General features: G+C 41.1%; 1 protein-coding gene across 4 annotated transcripts in view; it reads right to left on the reverse strand.

Moving 5' to 3' along the window:
- ADCY1 (adenylate cyclase 1) overlaps positions 1-26,601 on the reverse strand; it is a 162,901-nt gene that overhangs the window by 73,416 nt on the left and 62,884 nt on the right. For all 4 annotated transcript variants that reach the window (XR_003530820.1, XM_027662823.1, XM_027662822.1 and 1 more), the window contains exons 3-4: positions 19,650-19,768; positions 2,109-2,220 (exon numbers count right to left, since the gene is read on the reverse strand). Coding sequence is in view for 3 of the 4 variants with exons in the window: in XM_027662823.1 (XP_027518624.1) it covers positions 2,109-2,220; positions 19,650-19,768 (231 nt within the window). In the remaining variant the exon portion in view is untranslated. The remainder of the gene's footprint in view (positions 1-2,108; positions 2,221-19,649; positions 19,769-26,601) is intronic.

Genomic DNA, 26,601 nt, shown 5'->3' on the forward strand with positions numbered 1-26,601 from the left:
TATAAAAATCAGCCCAGTCCTCTGTTTTGACCTAATAATGAATATCTAGAAGCTGCTTTAACCAGGAGATCAGAATCCTTCTGAAAAATTGCACTTTTCAGCACATTTCTCTGACTGCAGGAGACACAATTACAAGTCTCCCTTAATCATATCACAAGGTGCTAAGGAAAACTTGTACATTCTCTCCTTAATCACACCTCAATACAGCACAATCTGAGCCAGAAGTACAACTAAATAGCAAATCTTCTTCACACAGTTGAAAGAAACCATGGGATCTATTTTAAAATTTGGAAAAAGAATCCTTGGAGGCAGAACAGATAATCTAAGGTTTTTTAGCTCCTCTGCTAACTCTGAACTGCTTCTTCCCTGACCAACAATTGACCTCACACCAAAAGCTGGCATCTGCCTGGTACCCTGCCTTCAGTGTCAGTGACGCCTCCAGCTGGTAGCACATGGCCACTGCTAAGGAAGCAAGCATGGTAGCCATATCCCTGGCTTCAGTGCCATGCTGCACATCATAGGTTTATGCATTTCTGTGTGCACATGTGAAATCTAGTGTTGCGTCACAGTACTTCCATGTTATTACACTGCCATGTGTTTCATGTCTATGAAGACTCCATGAATGACAGCATTATAAGTTTTAACAGAGCTTGTTAGATGTCTGGTTGACATCTGAAGGATGAAATTCACTTATGAAATTAAAATGAAATTAAAGTAAGGAGCCCATCTGAACTTCTTAAGCCATTTAAGCTCTCACCAGTGACTATCCACATGGAAGTCCATTTTTACTTCTGCAGTATCCATCTATGAAGCACTCTGGGCTGGGGACCTGTGGTCTCTATGAGACACTGCCAGTAGTTCCAGTAATTAATTGATTACATAAAGGCTTATGAGTATGTATAAATTCATATCAAAAAACCCTATACTTCCATCTCATCTCTACTCAGCATCTAAGTTAATCTTCTACTTAACCTGGGAAAAGGGAACACACAGTTTCTTTCTGTTATGATTTGAACACTTAGTGCAAATCAGGACATAGCACTCAATCAAATGATAATCCATTTAAATAAGAATAGTTCTTCCTCAACCCTGGCATCTTGTGGAGCAGAAGATATCTTCCTCCTTGGGGTATTGGGAGCTGTTTATCAAGAGGAAGATATAGATGTAAAATGTCCACATGCTTTAGATCTCTCCTGTGGAAGACTTCATCAAGGAGAAGTGAGTTTGGACTGAAAAAATGTGGATGCTGTTTATGTTGAGGGCCTAAAGAAATATGTTCTCTAGGCTGCTGCACAGAGTCTGAAGACAAAATAGCTAGATAGTGGAGGAGCATAATTTATGTGGAAGTGACACTTCTCAGCAATGAAGGCTCTATGGACATGGCTGGCAAACAAGATAGATTTGATGAAGTTTTGCTTTTTTCAAGGGGAAAGCACATTTTCAGCATCTTGTTAAATGTAATTTGAAACAAGATGTGTGACTTTCTGGCACATTTATTCCTCTCATTTTTTGTCAAATTGTTCTTGTCAAATTATGCTGCTTGGAGTTATAGGCAAGGAACATTTCTCTCATTTTCTCTTCCTTGGGGAATCTAGCACAATGTAAGTGCAGCAACCAAAACATAAGCATCAGTTATGATATGGATCCCATTTTGCTTACAATAGCCTCTGAAAAGCTACTGTCATTTCTGTGGCAAGAAGTGCTCTCTGTGAAGAACAAATTTTACTCTCTAGCTTCCTATCAGAGAAAGTAGTTTTATGCCAAACTGCCAATATTCATATTTTCCATTATTCTGGGCTTTTATCCAAGAAGGATAGAAATGTAAATATTGAAATATTTTCTCTATTTTGGTGTAAACAAAATTAATAAAGAACACTGATGGACTGCATGGAGGGGAAAGAAAAGTATATTTTAAAATAGCACATTTCTTTCCCAAACAATTAAAATAGACTGTTTTCTTTCCAGAACATTAATAAAAAATGGAAGCTTTAGAAATTCATGACATGCAGGGATAAATCAGTCTGCTACAGATTTTCTAACATATGTAACTCATGCACCATTTTTCAGAAGGAAATATACATTAAATTGAAATAAGAATTTGTACTTACCGTAGCTAACTCATCAAATTTTCCAAAAAGCTCATTCAGCAGCTTCACCAGTTCTTGGGCAGTACACTGTGATGCCAAACTAGTAAACCCCACAATGTCTGCAAACAAAATGCTGTAAAGAAGGAAAAAGACACAAAAAAATCAGGACAGAAGACATCTTCACATTCTCATTATACTCTTCTATAGCAAGAATGTGACCCTAAGCACAAACTCCAATAACCCCTGAAATGCTACCAATAAAGTGCTGGTTGGAACAAAAATAGCAAAGATTCAGACAAATAGGCATTAGTCTGGTGCTATCAACTGTTGTAGAGAACCCTCAGGCACTTTCAATGCCTACATATCCATTTGGTGTAGATACTGCAAAGCACCTCACTTGTAAGCTCCCCAGTGAGCACTCCAGGAGCACACTGAACAGTTTCTCCTCTTTGCAGCTAGGATCTCCTCAGCTCGATTGGTTTCAAAGACAGTTTTGCATGGCTAGAGTTCCACAGCCAAACAGATAAACCTTGCATGAGGTTTACTAAGTACTGAAAGACAGGACTTAACTTGTGTGCGGTATCTCCATGATGTGATCCTACAGTAGCTCCCTGTGAGGACCCAGAGTCAAGCCAGTATTCTCTGTACTGTGCTGACTGGCTCAGGTAAATGTCCAGCTTTCTATCAGTGTTAACAAGGTTTTAATGTCCAACAGCTTAATCTGCTTTAACAATCCCTAGCCATCAGTGTTGATCAAGGGAGATAGCTGAAAGAAGCATGGGTACTAGTGTGATTGAGAATAAAAATTCTTGTGTAATCCAGAAGCTTGAGACAGTATGGTGCCATGATTCTTTCAATTCTCTAGATTCCTCCTTCTGTAGGCAGAGGTACAATGCCAGCTGTGGGATCACACTGCATTTATCTCCAACACCCAGACTAGAAATGTCAAACAATTTACGCAAATGTTAATAAACAGTCCCAGTGGTATACACTTGACATAGTGTAAAACTTAACTTACAAACTGTAAGTTGAATTAAGTATTATGTACTCCCCTTCACCTCAGCAAACCTTCACTCTTTAGATAAAATAGCAATATTAGAAAAGCAGGCCTAATAAGTCTACTGTTTTCAATTCTCCATAGACAAGTCTCAACTCTCCTAGTAAGTTACAAAAAAGGCACTCTTGACTCAGACCTTGCTTCTATAATTTCATTTAACTTGGTAAAACTTTAAAGGGTAACATTCAACCAAAAGAAAACATTCCACAAAGCATTGACTTAGCACATGCTAACCCATACAGCTTAAGAAAATCCAGCCCATTCAGTCCCAAGTTACCCAAAATATTAAGAAAGGAGATTAGGAGAAGAAGAAGTAAAGAAAAAGAGAGTATTATTGCTTATTATAGCTACCACCAGAGTCCTGTGAGAGTCCAGCTTCCACCTGTCCAGGTGGCAGGGTTTGAACAAGCACAGAGAGTACATGTTGCTGCTTTCATTTGCTTTGGCCCCGCTGTGGCCACACGGCCTGCCCCCAGCTGGGACTTCTGATGTGCCAACCAATCCTGGACTGAGTCAGGGGCTCCAAGGTGTGGTGTGGGCAGTGCTCCCAGTGTCCAGGGACTGACAGCTGCTCCAGGGCTGCCCCAGGAGACTCACAGAGGCTGGGGCTGTGGGATAGGGCATTACCTCACCTCCACGAAATTCAACCTGTCCCTTCCCGCCCCGCCAAACACACACACACTTGAGTTGATCCAAGCTAAAAATTATTAATCCATTGTCTCACACCCTCTCACACACACAAGGGTTCTGAAAATTATCACTGAAACTCAACAGCTGCTTCATTTTATTTTAGCTAGTTAACTGACCAACCTTATCTCTTGCACTTCTTTACCCACCTGTGTCCATCTGTTGCCTCTTACTACCAGTGCCTCTTCTCTTACTACTTGGACTACCAGTATTGTGAGGCAGTGCCCACACTTATTCTTTATTGTCTAACACCTAAAAGCACCTTGATCTGTGACATGAAGTCAAATCACCCTTATGATGTAATAAACTTTTTCACCCCTGTTATGTTCTGCTCAGTTTTTTGGAATGTAAAGGACACAGAAGGCCTTTATCAGGAGATGGCAAAATCAGACACACGGAGTGAGAACAGAAAAGAGATTTGATTTCTTGTTATGGCCATGAAATTCATAATGGTACTAAAGAAAGAAATTATAAGACATACAGTGCCAGAATTCCAGTGACATACCTCAAGTGTTTCCAGGGCCAAATCATATTTTCAAATACAGTCAAATATATTCGAAGTCTAAGTTCCCACATTGGCACTGAAATTCCCTTTCCTTTGATTTGAATATATTAGTCACACAAAAATACTAAGACCTTAAATTTAGGCCATGTCTAATATACTTAGAAAAGTTAAGACAAAGCAACTACAGTAGTGACATCAGTGTTAAAACACATTAATCACTCCTGTAGATGCCCTCATCCAAGGGCAAAGTAGTCTTGCCTCACAGTAACTTAATCGGTAATTGCCATGGAGGTTCACATCCTCAGAGATGATTAAACTAAACTACAGCTACTTTATGTATGCAGGAAAGATTCCTCATAATGGTATGGTATACAAAAGGATTGTCAAGTAATTTTTATTTTAAAAAAAGGTAAATGTTAGCATATATAGAAACAAGAAGTGAAAAGCTACCAATTAACAATTGGTTCTCTTAATGACCATTCAGGGATATGTCTCTCCCTGCTTTAATTCCACAGAATTAAGTACTTTAATTCCATAGAATTAACAATGCCACTGGGGCACTCTGGTGAAAAACCAAAAAAAACCAAAAACCCAATCTCAATTAAACTGAAACTAATAAAGAGCAAAGAGAAACGAAAGTGGAAAGTGAAAACAAAGGACAAAGGTTGCTTCTGTTTCCTCAACAACGTAGCTTGCACATGATTCAAGCACTGCTCTTCACAACAGGCAATGTGAATGTGTCAGGAAGGCTAAGTAGCTATTACAGTGCTGAGTCTGGTGTTGTTGCATTGCCCGGGGGCTCAGAAATGCTTCTATTCCTCCATCCCACAACTAAGCAAGGGGAACATAAGCTAACATTGTCTTTGCCTCTGTGCTATACCAAGACCTCTGCAATCCCATGGTCTTTGAAATATTCAGCTTTTGTCCTATAGTTTTCAGTCACAGAATCTCAAAGAATCATAGAATGTTAAGGGGTTGGAATGGACTTTTAAGATCATTTAGTCTCCTTGCCAAGGGCAGGGACACCTCCCACTAGACTGGGTTGCTCAAGGCCTTATCCAACTTGGCTTCAAACACTGACAGGATCAGAGCATCCACAACCTCCCTGGGCAATCTCTTCCATTGTCTCACCACCCTCACAGTAAAAAATTTCTTCCTAATATCTACCTTAATTTCTCCCTCTTTCAATTTGTACTCATCCCTCCTTTTCCTATCACTAGAGTTCCTAATGAAGAGTTCCTTCTTGGCTTCCTAGTAGGCCTCCTTCAGATACTGAAGACTGCTATGAGGTCTTCAGACAATCTTCTTCAGGACAAACAGCCCCAACTTTCTTAGCCCGTCTTCCTAAGGAAAGTGCTCCAGTCCTATTATCAACTTCATGGTCCTTTGCTGGACTTGCTCCAACAGTTCCATGCCCTTCTAATTTTGGGGGGAGATGGGTACCAGAACACTTTGCACTATTCCAGATGGGGTGCCATGAGGGCAGAGTAGAGGAGGAGGATCACTTCCCTCTACATTCTGGCTATGCTCCTTTTGATGCAGCCCAGGATGTGGTTGGCTTTCTGGGCTACAAGTGAATGCTGCCAGCGAATGCTGAGTTTTTCATCAACCACTACCCCCAAGTCTCTCTGTAGGACTGCTCTCAATCACTTCTCCATCCAACCTGCAGGTGTACCTGGGATTGCCATGACCCAGGTGTAGGACCTTGCACTTTGCTTTGTTGAACTTCATGTGGTTTACATCAACCCACCTCTCAAGCCTGTCAAGGTCCCTCTGGATGGCATCCCTTCCCTCCAAGGTGTGTTGATTGTACCACATACCTTGGTGTGGTCATCAAATTTGCTGAGGGTGCATTTGATCCCATTGTCGATGTCACCGACAAAGATGTTGAGCAGTATCAGCCCCAGTAGTGACCCCTTAGGGATACCACTCGTCACTGGTTTCCACGTGGACAATGAGCCATTGACCACAACTCTTTGCATGCAGGTATCTAGTCAGTTCATCGTCCACTGAGTGGCCCATCCATCAAATCCATGTCTCCAGTTTGGAGACAGTGTCAAATGTTTTACGTAAGTCCAGGTAGATGACGTCTGTTGCTCTGTCCCATCCACCAGTGCTGTAGCCCCATCACAGAAGGTCATGAAATTTGTCAGGCATGATTTCCGCTTTGTAAAGCCATGTTGGCTGTTACTAATCATCTCTTTGTTTTTCATGTGCCTTAGCATAGTTTCCAGGAGAATCTGCTCCATGATCTTCTGAGGCACAGAGGCAAGACTGAATGGTCTGTAGATTCCCAGGTCTTTGGCTTTCCCTTTTTAAAAAATGAGGGTTATATTTCCCTTTTTCCACTCACCAGGGACTTCACCTGACTGGGGATAATGGCTTAGCAACTTTTCTCTGCCAGCTCTCTTAGGACCTGCAGATGAATCTCATTGGGTCCCATAGACTTGTGCACATTGATGCTCCTCAGATGGTCTCAAACCTGACTCTCTCTTATAGTGGGCTTAGAGTCTTCATTTTCCTAGTCCCTTCATTTTCTTTCCCAACTTGGATGGCATGGCTGGAGCACTTGCCATTGAGGAATGAAGCATAAAAGTAGTTGAGAAACTCAGCCTACTCTTTGTCCAGGGCAGCCAGGTCTCCCATTTCCTTCTGCAGAGGGCCCACATTATCCCTAGCCCTTCTTTTGCTTACAACATATCTATAGAAGCCCTTCCTGTTATCCTTAGTATCCCTGGCCAGACTCAATTCTAACTGGGTCTTTGTTTCCTTAACTTTGTCCCTAGCTTCCCAAACAATTCCTCCCAGGCTACCTGTCCTCATTTCCACTTCCTGAAGTTTCTTTTTTTACTGAGCTTGCTCAGCAGCTCCTTATCCATCCACAGAGATCTCATAACATTTTTTTCCCAATTTCTTCCTTGTTGGGACGCATTGCTCCTGAGCTTAGAGGAGGTAATTCTTCAAATTTATCCAGCATTCTTGGGCTCCTCTGCCTTCTAGGGCTCTAGCCCATGGCACTCTACCAAATAGATCCTTAAAGAGGCCAAAGTCTGCTCTCTTGAAGCCCAGGACTGAGAGCTTGCTGCGTGCTCTCCTCACTGCTTCGAGGATCTCAAACTCCCCCAACCTGTAGTGCTCCAAGGCAGCCTTGGCTGAGTGACCACATTTACCACCAGCTCTTCCCTTCTGGTGAGCACAAGGTCAGTATGGTACCTCTTCTTGCATAAGGTAGTCATCATTGACACACTTGGAAGAACCTCCGGGATTGCTTGTGTCTTGCTGTGTTGTCCCTCCGACAGATATCACAAAATCCCCCATGAGGACTGGGGCTTGAGAGCACAAGGCTGCTCCTATCTGCCTAGAGAAGGCTTCATCTGCACCATCCTCCTGATGAGGTGGCCTATAGAAGACCCCCACTATAACATCCCCTGCCCTCCCCTTATTCTTTACCCACAAGCTCTCAGCTGGCTCCTCATCAGAGTTCCACACTCTCCAGCGGGTCACTGACATACATAGCTACACCCTGTCCTCGTGTCTCTAGCCTGTCTCTCCTAAAAAGCCTAAAAACCCCCATTCCAGTGCTCTAGTCATAGGAACCATCACACCACGTCTCCATGATGCCAATGATACCATACCCACACAGGCGTACACACATCCTAGTTCTTCTTATTTGTTCCCTATCCTACATGTGTTTGTGTTTAAGCATCTGAGCTGGACCCTGGAATATCTGGAATGCCTTTGCACTGTTCTGGGTATCCATTACAGGTGTTGGCATCTGACTGGTAGGATTGGGATGGATAGGTACCTTCCCCCAACAAATTTAGTTTAAAGGCCCCTTAACTAGTCTGGCAACTCCCTGACCAAAGATACTGTTTCCCTTCTTTGTCAGATGGACCCCATCAACCGCCAGTAAACCAGACTTGGCAAAGCAAATCCCATGGTCTGAGTAACCAAAACCCTGATTTACCAATCATATCAGGAGTTAATCAGTAAGTTAACAAAAAGTTTGGCTAATCTGGTAAAAACTTAAATCACTTTGGCTTTTAGACAGACAAGTTATTGTAAGACCCCAGTCCCAGAGCCTCAAGCTATTCTGGGAATATTACTTCTATATTTAAGACTGCAAGAGTTTGCCCACCGAACTTTTGCAGAGACTTTGGTTCTTGATATAACCTAAAGAGAAGAACACTCCACACATTTTCCCAGGAGACACTTTTAATTTTAGAAATAAAATAAGGGTTTTGATGTAGGTTTGAAAGGGGTGACAAACAACCAAGTTAGAGCATTCCACAAAGCACCAACCCAGCACATGCCAACCCACAAAACTTAGCAGAATCAAACCCACTGGTTTTAAGTTACCCAAAATATTAAGTAAGAAAAGAGTGAAGAAAGAAAGAAACACTAAAAGAGTAAAAAAAGAAAGTAATTAACAGAAGAAACAGGAGTAAGCAGCTATCACCAAAGAATCCTATGGAGATCCAGTTCCACACGTTAAATAACAAATGCTCAGAGGAAAACACAACACAGAGCCCTGTGCTCCTGTATTTATGTGCTTTGGCTACTGTGGCCATGCCTCCCAGGTTGGACATCTGGTTGTCTGCCCACTCAGTGCCTCCCAGGTGGGAATGAGGGGTGGTGTAGCCAATCAGAGGCTCTAGGGGGCATGGTGTGGGTGGGCTCCCAGGCTGCCCTTTTTGATTGACAGCTTTTCTATTTGAGTTCCTTGCTGCAGCCCAGCTGTGTGAGTTTTGAGACTATGGTGACGCTGCTGGCCTCGCCCTGCCCCCCACATACACACACACACTAATTGGTTCCAACCCAATAATTAAAATACTACTAATAACTAATCCAATGCCTCACAGTTATTGGGATCATAAGTTGCAACAGCATGTCAATATTCTAATTGCATCCTGGGGGGGAAAATAATCAATTAGAGGAACCTTGACAGGCTAGAGAGGCGGGCCTGTGTGAACTCATGTTAAGTTCAACAAGGGCATATGCAAGGTCCTCCACCTGGGTTGGGGCAATCCCAAATATGGATACAGGTGGAGGGATTAGTAGGTTGAGACCGGCACTGCAAAGGAGGGCTTGAAGGTACTGGTGGATGAAATATTGTACATGAGTCATCTCTGTATGCTTGCAGCCCAAAATGCCAAATGTATCCTATAAAATAAAGTGTGGCCAGCAGGTAGAGGGAGGTGATTCTGCCCCTCTCATGAGAGCCCACCTGGAGTACTGTGTCCAGCTCTGGGGTTTTCAGCACAGGAAAGACATGGACCTGTTAGAGTGTTTTGAATGTTCAGCCTAGAGAACAGAAGGCTCCAAGGACACCTTATAGCACCCTTCCAGCACCTAAAGAGGGTGTATGAGAGAGCCAAAGAGGGACTTTTTACCTGGGTCTGCACTGCTAGGGCAAGGGGGAATGGTTTAAAACTAAAACAGGTAGACTGAGATTATATGCAAGGAAGAAATTCCTTACTATGAGTGTGGAACAGGTTTCCCAGAGAAGCTGTGGATACCCCATTTTTGGAAATATTCAAGCTCAGGCTGGTCAGGGTTTTGAGCAAACTTGGGAAAGATGAACCTCACCCTAACACAGGGTCTGGACTAGCTGATCTTTAATGTTTCCTTCCAACTCAAACCATTCTATGGTTCCATGATTCTAATTTTTTAATGGAGGTTTCCTAACAACATTTTTTAAAGTTACCTTGAGATGACTATTTGGTTTGATACGCCAACAGCTATTTCTAACTGCTTCTGGTATAAAAATTCTGAACAAAAGCAAAGCAGCGCTGCAGCGAGCAAGTTCAGGAAAGGAAGCATTACAAGCAGCCATTTCTCTCCTCTATCACAAAGAGCGAAGCTGGTTCAGCGCAGGCATACATTATTATCTCATACTCCTTGACAATCTGGAGCATTTCTGTGTTGACAAGCCCAGAGTCATTGCTCCAGGACCTTCTGTATTCCTGTTTACTCCCTCCATGATCCCTGCAGGCAGAATAGCCAGCACCTGCCTGGTGACTGCAGTCCTCCTGCAGCATGGCAGGAAGTGGCTGCACCTGATAGAATCGAGCCCGGAAAGCCTATGGCTTGGTTTAAGAGATTTAAACTGCTTCCCAACTGCTAGTATTGACAGAACAACCCTTTTCTACGTCACTCTATGGAGTATTCAGAAGGAGAAATCCTGCCAAGTCACACAAGAGATCTGAGAGTTTGTAGGTGGTAAATGTTCACTTTTAACAGCACTCATTCATGTGTTTTGTGCACTTGATTAGTCCTGCTGTTTTCAATGGAGCACTTGTCTAAATGAGCAGTCTGCAAAATAAGGAGTGGTTGTGTGCCCTATTTTTCATTTCCATTTGGGTCATTTGTTTAATTAGAGTACAACTTATAGTAAGAATAGTATTTTAATATCACACACTGCCTCAGAAAGGAACCTGTAGGACTTTTTTCCTCAAAGGCCAAATGTAAGGAAAGTTAATTAATAATGTTATCTCTGACTTACTGAAATATTGAAGAAAAACATGATCAAAAAATTAAAGCAGCCTGTTAAAACTAAACATAAAGGGAGGGTATGTTTTTACATAATAATCATATATGAAAACTAGTTCACTGTGGAATCACAGGCTCGGAAAGACTATATACAAAAATCTGTTCATAGACATCTCTATCACAGTTTTTTAAAACATTAAAATGAGTATGTTAAATTCAAAAATTATTTAAGTTCTGATGGTTTCTAAAAGACAGGACAGACCAGAAATATTTGCATATATATAGCTGCAGATTCTGTTCTGGCTTCAAACTGGGTTACAAGAACTTCTAAAATGCCCCAGGGAATCTTTTTATTGGTAGCTTTGAATCAGGCAGTGTGTTTCCTGAAATTAATCTCTCTTACAAAGCATCCAGTTCTATTTCACACTCGTAAAACTAAGGCTAAATGAAACTGCTGTACCAAAGGCTCAAGAAATTATTAGCCATTCAATGTTCATTTTCTTTTTATGTCTTGAACATTGAGTTACAGAGCAAAGCAAGAAGTTGTCTGTTAATACACCAGTATCCATACATGTGTTGAAACAGTTTCATGAATAAACTAATGGAATGGGAAAAGTCCACTTCAAAAGAGACAAAATCTGTTGAAGTCTCCATACAGGGTATATATTTGAGCTGAAATTCAACTTGAAATTTTCTTAATTGAATTATGGCTGCATGGAGAAATTCAGTCAGGACTAGTGAGTATTTACAGTAGCCACAGTAAGTACATATGTAATCTGTAAATTCCTTAGCCTTGTAGGAATAAGGAAACAAGGAATAAGAGAAGGAAATATTAATCTTACATTACTCAACTTAGTCTTAGAAAAGAGTCGTTTCTTTCATGTCACAAACCATACTCTTTAGCAACACAGAAGAGCTGGTCTGTTGGGTAGTCTTTACATGTAACTTGACATCTGGTTCCCCAATATAGTTCATAGTGCCCTTGGCTGGGATTACCCCTGTAAAATAACACCTGTACTGTGTTGAAATGGGTCCTTGACTGTACATGGACTATTTCCTTCTGGTAAGCCACAGTTATTACATTCGTTGTGATTATTTTACACTCCTGGTGGTTGAATGTAGTGTCCTCACTGAGTTAATGCTATAATACTATTGAATGTGTATTTGTATGCCTTGTTTTGCATATTGTATTTTCATTAAGTTGTTTGTCTCTGTTTAAAACCACATACTTATTTCTTACTGCCCAGGAATTCTGTTCAGAAACTTCACAAGGTAGCAGATGTACTACAGATCTGGGAAGAGCTCATCAAAGCATGACACAACACTGAGGACTCTGTCTGCAAAGTGGAGAGGTGTGTTTTCTTTCCCTTCCAGAGTCACAGTCAGTTGCAGGCAGTCATTCAACAACTATTTGGGTAGTTGGTAAAATATTCACCAATTAATTGATAAACCAGGGTTGTTGGCATGGTTTTCTGAAACGTGCTAGTATTTTTTCCCAGTCCATCATTCACTTCTTAAAAAGTTATATGTATCTCTATTGTAACACATCTACCTTTGTTTTTCTGGGAGGAGGTAAAGAAGGTAGCTGTATGAATGTCTTATTTTTCACATGGAAGATCTTCTGATTAAATACACCTTGGCTTTTTTTTTTTCAGGCAGCTATTTAGAAGACTGAAACAGATGCTTTTTTTACTTTTAAAGGTATTTTTTTGCTGTTTGGAGTTTTATTGTTTTGGATTTTTTAACAGATAAGGAATGGAAAAATCATGTAGTTTAATAATTGCATGCCTACCTCCTTCAGGCTATCCTTTCTGAAGGATAATGCTCTGACACTTCCAGATATTTGCTGGGAAAAAAAGAAAACATTATTGCAACAGGAAAAGTAAAAGTGCAGATAATTTTCTATTTTCCGTTGTGTAGCTTTAATGGTTAAAAGATCCTAGTATTTAGAATTATAGAAGGGCTTTTTGTTGGATTCTTTTAATAGCAGTGCTTTACAGAATGCTTGATATGAAAAGGACAAGTCACGAGAATATATGAATGATCTCTTAGATTTGCCTGGGATAGCACTGAACTGCCACTACCCAGAAGAAAAAAAAGTTGGTTTTGTCTCCTTGAAAAAGTAGCTCACATATATTGTTGGCACTGACCACCAGCAGCTCTTCCCAGAGGGATTCTGTAGTGCTGTTCTCCAACCTGGTGTCAGGGTGGCACCTGCTGGGAGTTGCCTTGCATCCTTCTGATCTGCACAGTCACAAAACTTCTGGAATGAAACTCTAGTCTACTGGGACCTGCTAGCCACAGCTTGCTGGGTATTTTCTGGACACTATTTCACCCCATATATATATATGTGTATATATATATATATTTAATGATACAGTAGTTGCTTTACTGAAATAAAAGGCAAGACAGTTTCTTATAGTACAGATGGTGAAGGGAGGTGTCCTGTTTTCAGTTCTCTTCTCTGAGGATCTTACCTTTGACATTAAAATGACGCCATTTTACTTTGCCTCCATTTGCCCCAAAAGCACCTTCTTAATGTCAGAGAATGAGTTCACATCTCCAGACAGGGTATTTGGATTCCGAAACTTTTATAAACTTCGCATAGAATCAGTGGATAAGTCACAGAAGCTTTAATGGTTATGTGAAAAAACATATCATGTGGGGAAAAAAAAAGAGTACTCCTGAGTTTACTTTTCTAAAAGATTTCAGCACAAGGGAGGACTCAAAAGCGTTATAACCCACCAGTCCAGCTGCAAAGCAGTGCTCTTTAAGTTGACCACTCACACTGTAATGAATGCAGATACTTTTGACATATACAATATATAAATACACCAATCATGATATAATTATCATTAGCCCACCTTGACCCTGAATATAAGTGCAATCAGCAATATACATATATTTCATAGCACTTTGATGGTATAACTAGACAAAATTTTTATAAGTATATAGGGAATGTGATCACCAAAGGGTCAAAGTAGAAGACACCCAAACACCAAAACATGAGACTTGATTAGCACAAGTGACTGCAAATAGAAAGGCAGGACATCACTCAAAGATGGAAGATTGGCAGGAAAAAGAAAAAATGCAAGCAGCATTGGTAGTGAGTGCAACACCATAAAAGCATGAGGCATAAACAAGGAAAAGTGAAGGAGGAAGACAGCCGACTGGCTTTTGAATGTGTCCTTCAGGAGCTCTCAACTCTGACTTCGGCAACTGAGTGTAGGAGGCGTGTCCCAGGGGCAGGGGAACCAAGGGACATGCACAGGGACAGACACTCCCATTGGTTAGAAGGTCACATGGTTTTAGGAGATAAAGGGGGAGTGAAATTCAAATAAAGCCTCTTTGATTTCCACCTCACGAAGAGTGTACATCATTCTTTATCATATAAAGACCACAACACTACATGTGGCGCACCCGAACTTGGGACTTGAAACCTGTATTAGATTAGTTTAGCATATCCTGAATCAGGCAGAAAAATCGGTAATTCCGTTTATCGTCTCCATTGTCTGGAGATGGGAATTTTCACCGAAATACTTAGACGTCTGTAAAACCATTGTCTCAGTCGCATATGAGAAACAGAAAGTTAATACAGTGAGCTCAAAAATATTAGGGAAAAGTGCACAGGAACAAAGAAGAAAGAAGAAAAGAAGAAGGAGAAACAGAACGGCGGGAAGCGAATGGAGGAGCTGGGGACCACGCAGACAGAAGTGGGCAGCAAAACAGCAAAGCTGAGTGAGTTACCAACACTGCAACCCCCAGCCCCCACCGAGGGGGCTCAGAGCTGCTGTGCATACCTCGCGAGCCACTGCTGGGCGCTCCACAGCTAAAAAGCAATGGAGACCCATGCAGAGGCAGCTAAGCCGCTCTGTGCCACCCCCCCGGACGCCCTGGGGAAATTTACAGAGTAATAGCTAAACAGGCCCTGAAAGCCATGAAAAACCTTCTCACTACAGACCAAGATAGCAACCTGTCCTCCACAAAAGTGTTACAAGGTTGTACTGAAACGAATTCAAGATGCTTAGATCGGCTGCAATCTGCTTTAAACAAGCAAGTTGAGTACAATAAAGCCAGAGAGATGCTCTATAAGCAATTGGCTTTTGAAAAGGTGAACACAGGCTGTAAAAGAGCTTTGCAAGCCCTTCCTGAAAGGCAGAGCTACAGCATTGCTGAGCTGGTTCGACCCTACCAAAGAGTTGGCTCTGTGGAGCACCAGTCTGCCCCTTTAACTGCAACTCTAAGTGCCCAGATAGGAGTACAAGAAGAGGCCAGACATAGAGTGAGTTGTATTAGATGTGCTGACCCTGACCACTTTCAAAGAGATTGTCCTTGGAGACCCTTAGCAGCAACATCCCACAAGTACCTAAACAGCAGGGAATGGGCTGAGTCATACCAAGGGTGCTGTGGGCAAGGCAGGGGCCACGCCATGAGCATCACATTGCTTGCTGCTGTGCTGCTTGCCATCCTCTTCTTTGCCAACTGCTTTCACAAGCAAGAGAGGAAGCAGCTTGAGGTAAGCCACAGTATGCCAACAACCAGCCCCAAAAATACCCCTGTATTCTGCACCCCCAAGAAAGGTGAGAGGTGGAGAACACTGCAAATGTTAAGAGCAGTAAACGCAGTCATAGAGCCTACGGAAGCATCACAGCCTGGACTTGCCTCACCTGCTATGCTTCCAGCAAAGTAGCCACCACTAATCATTGACTTAGAAAACTGCCTTTTTGTCACCTTCCTACACCCTGAGAATGCGCCAAGGCTTGCCTTTTCCATCATGGCCTTAAACAAAGCACAGCCCATGCAAAGCTATTGCTGGGTTGTCCTTCCTCAGGGGATGCAAAATAGCCCGGCAAAAAATCAAACAGCCATCATACACCATTATGTAGATGACATATTAATAACCATGACCACAAAGAATGAACTGCCATTTACTCTTACTGCTCTAATCAAAGCTGTCCAAGATGCAGGGTTGCAGGTTGCTCCAGAGAAAATCCAGCCATCGCAGCCCTGGACTTACCTTGGATGGAAAGTCATGCAGCAGGAAATTTCTCCACAGCCACTGCAGCTCGAGGTAAAAAACACTTTAAATTTACACGAGTTGCAAAATCTTCTGGGAACCATCAGCTGGTTAAGACCTGTTTTAGGCATAACCCCAGAGGGGCTACACCCTGTATTTGAGCTGCTAAAGGGGAACTCCAACCTAACGTCTAACAGGTCTCTGATAGCAGAGGCAAAGCAGGCGTTAGACATTCATGCCAAGGCAATAGAAGGCAGACAAGGCAGAAGGAGAAATCCTGAACTGCAAATCTGCCTAGCCCTTGTTCCCAGCAGGTACTAGCCATTTGCAGTTTTGTTTCAGTGGGATCAGACTGAGAAAGACCCACTATAAATTTTAGAGTGGCTGTTTCTGCCCCACACACCACCTAAAACTGTGTGGACTACTAATGAAATGTTTGCCAAGATTGTCATTAAAGGCAGAAGACAATTACAAGAACTGGACGGAGAGACCCTGCCGTCATCTACATCCCAGCTACAAAGGACAACTTCAATTGGATGCCAGCTGAGGACGCAGGATTCCAGGCTGCATTGGCAGGCTTTGACGGTGACATCTCAGTTCATCTCCCTAAACACAGATTGTGGGCAAAAATTGGTAGTTTGCCTTTTAAGGCCACAACCAGATGCAAACATGAACCAGTGAAAGGCCTCAGGGCCTTCACACATGCATCTAGGAAAAACACAAAAAGCTGCAGTGACTTGGGTAAAATCCTGACACAGGACAATGGGAATGAGAGGTACCGACCATGAACCAAGGTTCTGTACAGGTTCTGGAACTGGCTGCCATTCGCATTGCCTTAGGGAAATTTTCTGAACAACCTATTGATATGTAACTGATTTCTGTTATACTGCAAAGTTAGTCTCCTGTCTCGAGAGTTTGTTTCTTCAAGATATGGTTAACCCTCACCTGTTGTTTGAAATGCATTCTGTATGGTTTCTTGTCAATCATAGAAAGTTCTATTTCTATATAATGTACACAAGATCACACACTGACATGCCAGGGCCAATAGCTGACGAGAACCGAGAGGCTGACAAAGCAGTAATGTTTAACACCATACCTAGAGTCTTCGAGCAAGCGAAATTGTCTCATTCATTTTTCCATCAGAATGCATGTTCTCTGAAGAGATAATTTCAGATAACACTCAATAAGGCTCAAGACATCATCATGTCATGCCCAGACTGTCAGAAAATCACACCCAAGCCATCTCAGAAAAGCGTTAACCCCAGAGGGTTAATGGCAAATGCGATTTGGCAAACAGATATCACACACATCTCTGAATTTGGCACATTAAAATATGTACATGTAGATACACGTTCCCAATATATAACTACCACAGCACACACAGGGGAAAAGGCCAAGGATGTGATAGTTGCTTAACAACCCCGAGTACCTCAAATCAAATAAAAACTAACAATAAAACAGCTTTACTTCCTATCAAATAAGGAAACTTCACACATCGCAGGTATTCCACACTCATCCATCGGACAAGCAATTATTGAAAGAGCACATCACACACTGAGACACATTAGATAAACAAAAAAAGGGGGAATCTGTGTAGCCCGCAAGAACGTCTGTGGAAAGCCACGTATGTTGTCAATTTTTTAAATTGTGACAGCGCTGAAAGAAGCAGGTATGAAAGGCAGCACAAGCCTCAGGCTTTTGCCTCTCCCAGACCACCAGTCATGGTAAGAGATTGGATTTCAGGGCAGTGGATGGCACAGTTAAATCTCGTCACTTGGGGATGAGGCTACGCCTGTGTGGCTGCAGGAAAAGAGCTTAAATGGATTCCTTCCAGGTGTGTTAGACCCTACCTAGGAACACAACCACAGCAGCAAGAACCAGAGTAACGCAGAAGTTATAAAAGAGTTATGTTTACGCTTCAGGTTTACATTTAAGGATAACCAGCGTGGCAAAAAGCAGTCTGTAAAAAGCCTATGAATGTGTGTGTGATGAATGGACGATGGCTGTCAGTGAATGAGAGCGTGAATGAATAAGAGAGTTGTTTGACTGGACAAGTGTATTGAAAACAAAACATCTCACAAAATAACACTACCTCTGCCACATGGTCACTTTAGGAGAATTTAGTTTTCCTAAGCTTATCCTGTTTCTTAAATAAAGTAGAACTCCCCAGTTATTTAGACCCTCAGATTAATAAAGTTTATAATTATGCACGGTTGAGCTAGGACCCCTAGGTTAATAAAGTTATTTCTCCAAGTTACACTACCCTTTAGGAATATAAGACAGTTTTATAAAGTTTACCATAGATGTACAAGAGGCCAAAACAAGCGATGTGCTGGGTCATTGCAAGCTTTGGTAGTTTACAATGTATTGTTCTAATTGTTTGCATTGTTGTTGTTGCACTGTTTTCGTGACCTTCTTAAATAATTGAGAAGGGGGTGATGTAGGAGGCGTGTCCCAGGGGCAGGGGAACCAAGGGACATGTACAGGGACAGACACCCCCATTGGTTAGAAGGTCACATGGTTTTAGGGGATAAAAGGGGGAACAAAATTCAAAAAAAGCCTCTTTGATTTCCACCTCACGAAGAGCGTACATCATTCTTTATCATATAAAGACTGCAACGTTACAACTGAGAATCATCAAAGACTGTAAACAACATTGCTAACTTTGCAGCATCAGCTCTGGGGTACTGTACATTTAGAATGAACTTTAAACTGATTGTTACAAACTAAGAGGTAATGATGAGATCAACATTATGTAAGAGTTAACCACTTGCATGAAGTAAGCAACTAATGAGTAATTTTTAATTCAATAATGTTCAATTTTACAGTGTAAAACTGACCTAATTTGTCAGACTTCTGAACTCTCTCATCACAGCCATCTCTGTTTCTCTCACTGACAGAAATGCTTTTAGTTACAACTTAGTCACTAGGAAGTGGTCCTTGCAAATATTAAAGCCAGCTTGATGAGAGATAGACTGAATCTCAAGAGAAGGAACTTACTAGTGGATGAGGGAGAGGAGAAGGTACTAAAAGAGTTTACTCCTTTGCTACATGAGTACACAGGGCAAATCAAGGCAGCTCTGTGACATCACTTACTAAGCCTTCACCTTGCTTAGTGCAACCATGACAGCAATTGAACCTCTTTGACACTGCTTTTGATGTGGAAGCAAGGCACTTGGAGGCAGTATGATAAAACACAAACAAGGCCTTTAAAGAATTTGTTTCGGAGGGCAGGGAAGAATAGCAAATGAGAATGTACTTTAGGAATAAACAGTATAAATGAGAGCACTTGCACAACAGTCTTATACTGAATGAGAGCAAGAAGTAGAATTGAACTTCCTCAATAACCTCTGAGGGGAAATGCTCAAATAATGTGGACAAATACACATTTTTTTAAGTTCGCACCACACTTTCTTTCTGTGTTTCCATGCTATTAACCGGGAAAATCTATTGCAATAGAAATAATTAATCTTATTATAGAAAATATGTGTAAACGCTACCATGTAAAATAAATACTCCTATTCACCCAAAACATAACACAGTACAAAACCAATGACTAGTCACTTGGAAAAAGTTGTCTGTCTCCCAGCACTACTATTCTAAGACATTTATTGATTCCTTATTAACTCCTGAGAAGACTATTAAGTCTTCCTAGTGCATCCATTCTCCCAATCTGTAAAAAAGATAAATCTTCACTGTACTGCTTGGGTTTTTTTCTCTGAAACCTGACTGCAATTATGCATCACTGTCCTTGTACTAAATATTCTCTTCTTTAGTTTATTTCATGGGCAGAATCAATCCTACCTCACATTGTCATGCCTTTGAATGTAAATCTTGTGGAAAATTCTTTCAGGAGGCTTCAGGAAATCTTCCTTCATTTCCATTGCAACGTTTCTGGGCAACAGACTCATCAAGAGACGTTCCTAAAAGAAAACATAAACAACATCAGTTTTGTGGTATAGTGTGTGACCACTTTTAAAAAGTTTTAAACTATTTAGCTAGACAATCTTTTCCTAATCTAATCTGCTTCCCTAAAATTTCTGCTATATAAATAAGATGAGCCATTTCTCTCAAACTTCTGCGAACTGTGTGAATGTCTTTTTTAAAGTCTTCTGCACTAAAAAAGAAAATAAAATCAAAAAGCTACACAGAAAGAGGCAGCATCAAGAGCAGCTAATAGTCCATAATTTTCATTAATGTTACATTGCTAATAATAACAACTTACTTTATTGTTAGAAGTATTTATCTGTCTGGGAAAGACTTCCCAGGATTATTTGCTATGCTTTTGTGTGTCCTGTTTCTCCCTGGATCTAATGAAAGTGTTACATTACAAGAACTATGACAGCTGGTTATTAAGTAGTGAGAGTGGATGATGGATTTATTCACTGTCTAATTCAGGAAAACAGTAATAGTGGTACAGTTTTAGCAGCATCTTATCCAGTGTGGCAATGTCTGTTCCAACCAGCTCAGGAATGAAATGCATCAGTACAAAACCCTAGTCAGACACACGTCTTCTTGCAATATTCACAGAGAAATTTTTTGCGTGGGTCACTAACCTGCATAAAAAAGATCTCTAATGTTTTGGATCTTGTCAGTATTGACTATAAAGCCTTATGAAATTTTTTCCACCAAAGAATATGTGGAAAATTTGCCAGGTACCACCTGGCAAATCTGCATCTGTTGGTCTTAGGTGCTGTAAAGTATCCTTAGATACCTATTCAAGTTTTATTTTCACAAAGAAAATCTTTGCCATTTAAAATATAGTTCCAAAGAGCTGTCCAAAGACAAAATGTAGTATCCATCAGACCTGCTAGTTTCAGCCATGGCAACAGTATGAAAGAATTCACATAACCACATCCAATCTGATTCAGGAATCCCAGGTTCCAGACAACAAAGGGAAAGGCTGGAGCAAGGAAGATGTACCCTTGGTGGAAGAGGATTAGGCCAGGAAATAATTAAGCAAACTGGATAGAAGTAAGTCCATGGCCCCTGTCAGGATGCACCAGTAAGCACTGAGTGAACTGGTAGATGCTGTTCTACGGCCATTCTTGATAGTCAACATGGTGACCGGGAGAATTGCTTGAAGACTGGAGGAAAGAAAATGTCACTTCTGTATTCAAGAAGGGCAATAAGGAGGACCCAGGGAACTACAGGCCAGTCAGTTTCACCTTGGGTCCTGGAAAAGTAATGAAGGATCTCATCCTGGAGGCCAGGGTGGCTGGACCAGATGACTTCCAGAGTTCCCTCAACTATTCTATGATTCTGTTATCTGACAATCGAGAGCCACTATAATGGCAGCTGTGAGACATCACAGAATTGCATATTTTGGCCCAACCACATCGTTCTTTTATTTATATGATATTAAATAAGTAAGGAGCAACAATTAACACTGTGAAGAGGGTACCTGCACAGATAAATGCTTTGTATTGCTCACATGCACATGTTCACCAGTCAAAACCATTAAATAATACTCAAAATTTCTAATTTTACAGTTTCTTTTGGAAGAAGAAACACTGAATATTTCACCAAAGATTAAGTTAAACTTTACAGAACTGCCCTGATACTTACTGTAGACTAAAGTTCCTTCATATGTTTGTGGCAGTCACATTGTCTTGAGGCTAAGGATCATTAAGTGTATCTCCTACCGTTCTTATATATATACTAAGAATATTGCAAAGAATATGATGAAATTAAATATTTGTTAACAATTTATGCTTATAGCAATTTCTGATTAACCAAAGCATCTCACATTTTAGTAGAAAATGGTATTTACTATAATTTTTATTTTAATTTATTAGGTATGCTTGTATTTCTACAACAGAATTGTATTTGGGTAACCCAAAATTTGGATTAAAATCCCAACCAAATATTTTGTCAGCAGTGGATCTTGTGAAGCTCTGTTGCCAGCTACTTGTGTCTTACAGTTGATTTACAGTTTTAAGTTAAATATACTGGGGTTTTAAAATGAGCTGACCACCTATCAGGCAACAGATAATCCATACAAGAGAGAAATTTGGACTGATGGTTAAATTCTCTGGTGCTTAAGATGGCATAAACCCGAAATGATGCTGGAATTTCATAAGTACTGTTCTGGTATGAAATTTACAATGTCTCATAAGGACTAAATATTCTCTGTCTCTTCTCCTTCAGTGAGCATATTAAACAAGATTTTTGCCATTTAAATTCCAAAACTGTTACGAAGATCAGGTTTTCAGCTTCTGTTTCCTAGAAAGTCAGACTTAATCAGACAAACAAGTAAACAAAAATTATACCAACAGACTCTTACAGAGACTAATGCTAATGGAATATCTCTTCTATGGCCTGCAAACACAATTACAATACAAGATGGGAATGAAAAGATCATAGATAACTTCTGCAGTGCATGGCAAATAGCATGGAATCCGGGGAATTAATAAAAAACATTACTGTGAAAGCAACATTGCAGTGCTGCAGGATGCAGCACTTGACAGATTTGAAATGCGCAGGTGTCAGATGTATTAAGAGAGGTTACAAAAATGATGAATCCTATGCATGTTAGCTTGACAATTACAAGACCTGGAGGGAGCATATGAAGATCCTTAATCAAATTGTGGTGGCTTGCTTTTTTCATTAGAGATGAGGGAAAAAAAAAATAGATGGATTACTGAAAAAGAATTGTAGAGTCTTTACAAAGAGGGTTAGAAGTTTCAGACTCACTGAGCAAGGAAAGACTCAATTATGGCTTTCTCAAAGGCCAGCCGCTTCTGACCTTTCAAACCAAGAAGAGAAGCAGCATCTCGACTGTAAGGGTTTGTCACTGAAGACGAGACTGAAAAATGTGAGGAAGAACCCCACAATGGAAAGTATCTAAGCATTGAAAATAAATGAAAGACAGCTTTTAGCTCCCTGGAAAGAATATAAGAAAAGTCTCTTCTATTTGGGGCAAAATCTCATTTGTCGAGCAAAGTGGTATTGCACTTCAGGTCAGTCTAAGGAATGCTGAAGGACTTAGAGTCTTGGAACAGCAAGAGTGAATTCATGTACACAAAATATAGCTGTTGGAAGTTTTGGGAAAGGGCTCCACCTGGATCTCTGTTCAGCAAGTTGTACCATTTTTGTCTGATTTTTTCATTTGCTCCCGTATGGCTATCTGATTATAAAAATAATCTGAAAACCAGAATAAAATGAAAACTAGATGGGTATGGCTGCATAGTGCATTGAATGAAACAGCTGACAAAACTAAAGCAAGACTGGTCATATTTGTGCAGGCATTTATGATCGAGTGGTTGTTGCCTCTGACGGGGCGGTTGATGAAAGAAAAAAAATAGAAAAAGTGACACAGGGAGCACTAATCAATTAGCAACAACTTTTACCAAAATAAAACAACGCTCATGTTGCAAAATTTCTTAATGGTGACAAATGATATTGTATTGAGGTAGCCTAAACATGTGACATATTCCTAAACATAGGTCTAGTAGAGACAAAAATGTTTTAACATTTTTACCTTTCTCACTGATTCACAATGTTGTTTAGGATTATTATAGCTGTTTTCTACCCAGAAAATTAAATTTTGGCCCTATGACCAACTCACACTATTTTAGGAATTTCTACTCTCTTCTTCTCTCGCTGTAAAACTTCACTCATCATTAACATGGTCTAAAGTGAACACGCTGAAAAAAAAGATTCTTTTCTGAGATTGTAATTGTCAGTAAATGATTCTGCATTCCCTGCACAAATCTCACTAAGAAAAGAAAATTATAGATGAGGACCTATATTTCCCTCATTCACAACATTTTGCATTCCTAGTCCTAGTCTGGGATTTTGAATGCCAAACTGGGCTGCCTCTGCCAATTGTCTCATCCTCATTAACGAGGATTTCTACACTATTAATGAAGACATAGCTGTTTTTGAAAAGGACACTCAATCTAGAAAAACATCCAGATTTCTTTCTCCCACAGCAGTGAAGCATCACCAGAATTTAGAGAAGGAACAAGTATTCATTTTGACTCCAAGACATGTTAAAATGTGCCTACCAAGCCAATTAAAAACTGCTCAGTGCTACCTTGGCCCTAGTCAACAACGAGCATGACAAAGAGGGAAAATACACAAAAGCAGAGAAATGGATTAAAAAAAAAAAAAAAAAGTGTTCCCCATTGTTAATGGTCAAAAGACTCTATATTACTACTTGCTGTTTGGAACGTTCTCAACTCTAATTGTAAGTTCAAGCTCCTGGACTGCAACTTTCACTCTGGGTTGGACCTCAGGGAAAATTTTAGTAATTATTCAAGACTTCACCAGACTAGACAAAGACAAAGCTGACCAGACCTGTGTTGCTGGCAGTCCTGCTTTGAGGGAGTGATTGGACTGGATGATCTTCAGAGTTCCTCTCTGACTGTTGTGCACCAAGTGAGATAGCAGCAAAAGGATGAGGAGTGCAGGGTACCTGCAGCCTCCTGGGAAGGCCTGAAGCCATCCTGCTATCTTTCCATGGACAAGTGTGGCTTCTAAAATAGCAGGGGACTCAAGCACCCTCTAGCAGTTGTGCAATTTCTCTTTCCTGAGAGAGTAGCAGAAAGAAGCAAGCAGAGACTATTGAAGCAAAAAATTCCATCGTCTGCAGGCTCTATTCTGCCCCAACACTCTCTTCAGCTTTCTTCAATTTGGACACTTCCCAGCACAGCTCCCTCTCCTATCCTCATCGCTGGCCTAGACAGCCTCTCTCACAGGCACCCCAGCTCTGCTTTTGTGGGAGTCCCCAGTGCATGTTCCCAATATATTTCTTGTGCCCATTTCCAAATGAAGATACTCATTCCCTTCCCATTTTGAAAATCATTCTCTTTCTTATTTTACTGCTTCTTCCAAATACTTATCACTTTCTCAAAGTCCTTTGAAATTTTCACCTTGATTTAGAATAATTTCATGCAGCTCCCCAAACAACACTACGCAGTTATTCCTACCGTACAAAATTATTCATTTTGACATCTGTATGGGAAATGACTGTGCTACATTTTCAAGTTCCTTCAGCAAGCTGTAAATCATTTCATGAATCCACTCTCCTTTCATCAGAAAAGAAGGCTCAAACACAGAAATAATATCTTAAATGTTCCTAGCCAGTATCCTCTCCTTTCTTCCCAACTGTGTGGTGTGCAGTTGGATGACTCCTCAAAAACTTCTACCCATAAGCTGGATACACTTGCTGGGCTTCTCCATGCTAAATTGTGTTCCTGTAGTTTATCATGTGAGATATACAGAAAACAAAATGGAAATATTATTTATAGTCAATGTAGATTACTTTATCAAAAGAAACAGCTGTCATTTTTTCTGAAATACCGAAGAGAAGCAATCAAGGGAACTGTAGCATTGCTTCAGAGCTGCAGGCTGTTATTTTTCTCTGGTTCTTTGAATCTCATTTTTCCTTTTCCTTTTGTGCTACTGGGTATCCACATGTCATAGGTTTATTTGTTCTAAAAAACCAAGCAGGGAATTTTTCTTTCCCCTGCATCGCTGTAAAAGAAAGATGTTGAATGGGGAAGGGTAGTTTGCCTTGGGTGATTGACCCACATAAAAGAACTAGCCAACAGATTCCCATTCCAAACTGATGGCCCTTCGAAGACTGTGGGGAGGGGTAAGGAGTTTGATTTTTTTTCTCTCTTTGGAAACAGGAGGCACTTCACTTTTGCCCTAACTCAGGGAAAGTGTGTGTTGGAGGGGTCTGAGGTTCACTTTGTTTTTGGCCTGGTCACCTGGCTGCTTCTGGCCCCTGTTTGCCTCTGCTTTCCTGCACCCTGTTCTGCCCTCAGCCCAGACCTGCTCGGGTTTCATCGGAGAGGCTTGACCCACCTGCAGAGGAACTTTCTGGGGAGAAGGTCGCTCTTTTCCTCCTCTGCTCCCATGTTGGCAGTGGCTTATGTCCATTGACGAAAGGGGGAAAATCCCAGCCACAGCCAGCTGCAGACAGCATGAGTTCTGTGGGAAAAGCCCCTTTTTTTTCCCCTCTTCCCCTTCTCGGTGGGGTGGAAGATCTCCATTTTCGGCTTCTCCCGCACACCAGGGCCCCCACACTGCGACCGCCAGAGCCCAACAGCACCCCCTGCTGACCGTGGTTGGAATTGCACCAACAAGCAGAAAAGTATCGAACTGCTTCCTTTTTGAAGGGGACTTTTGGGTACAGGATCATTGTTTAGTTGTTTTTGTGTTCTTTTGTTGTTCTGCCAATACACATATATCCTTTAATAAAGGGCTGTTCTTTTTTTTCTTTTTCCATACTTCCTTGATTGGAGCTCTTAATTTCTGATTTACAATAGCTTAAAGGGAGGAGTTTCATCTTGCTCAAGACTCATCCTCCTTAGCAAAACACTTCAGTCTCATTAAACTGAGACAGCACATCCAGTGGAATTCATTTTGAGAATGAAGTTAGTCTGGACCTGCTGAGGGCCACATAGAGAAATGTACTACTTTGCATGTTTTTCAATCCCATGAGAACAGGTCTGTAATGGATACAACTCTGTCTCTTTCAGTCAGCTTCACTTATGTTCCTCCCAAACTCCTCCTTCCAGACAGGTGTGTTAGCACTGCTGCCCTTATCCATCAGGGAGCCTGGGCCCTAATCTGGATGGTAGAGAGCTGTGTCTCATTGAACTTACTCTAAATGGGACTTGGAGGTTCCCAATCTCATGCTGGGAAAGCTGTAACTCTGGATGACGCTCCAGATCCTAGTCCTTTCTCACAGTCCTTACCACTGAGCCACATAATTCAGGAAAGACTCTATACCCATGGA

The sequence above is a fragment of the Corapipo altera genome, unplaced genomic scaffold (assembly GCF_003945725.1).
Source record: "Corapipo altera isolate COAL_440 unplaced genomic scaffold, ASM394572v1 359, whole genome shotgun sequence".
Lineage (NCBI taxonomy): Eukaryota > Metazoa > Chordata > Aves > Passeriformes > Pipridae > Corapipo > Corapipo altera.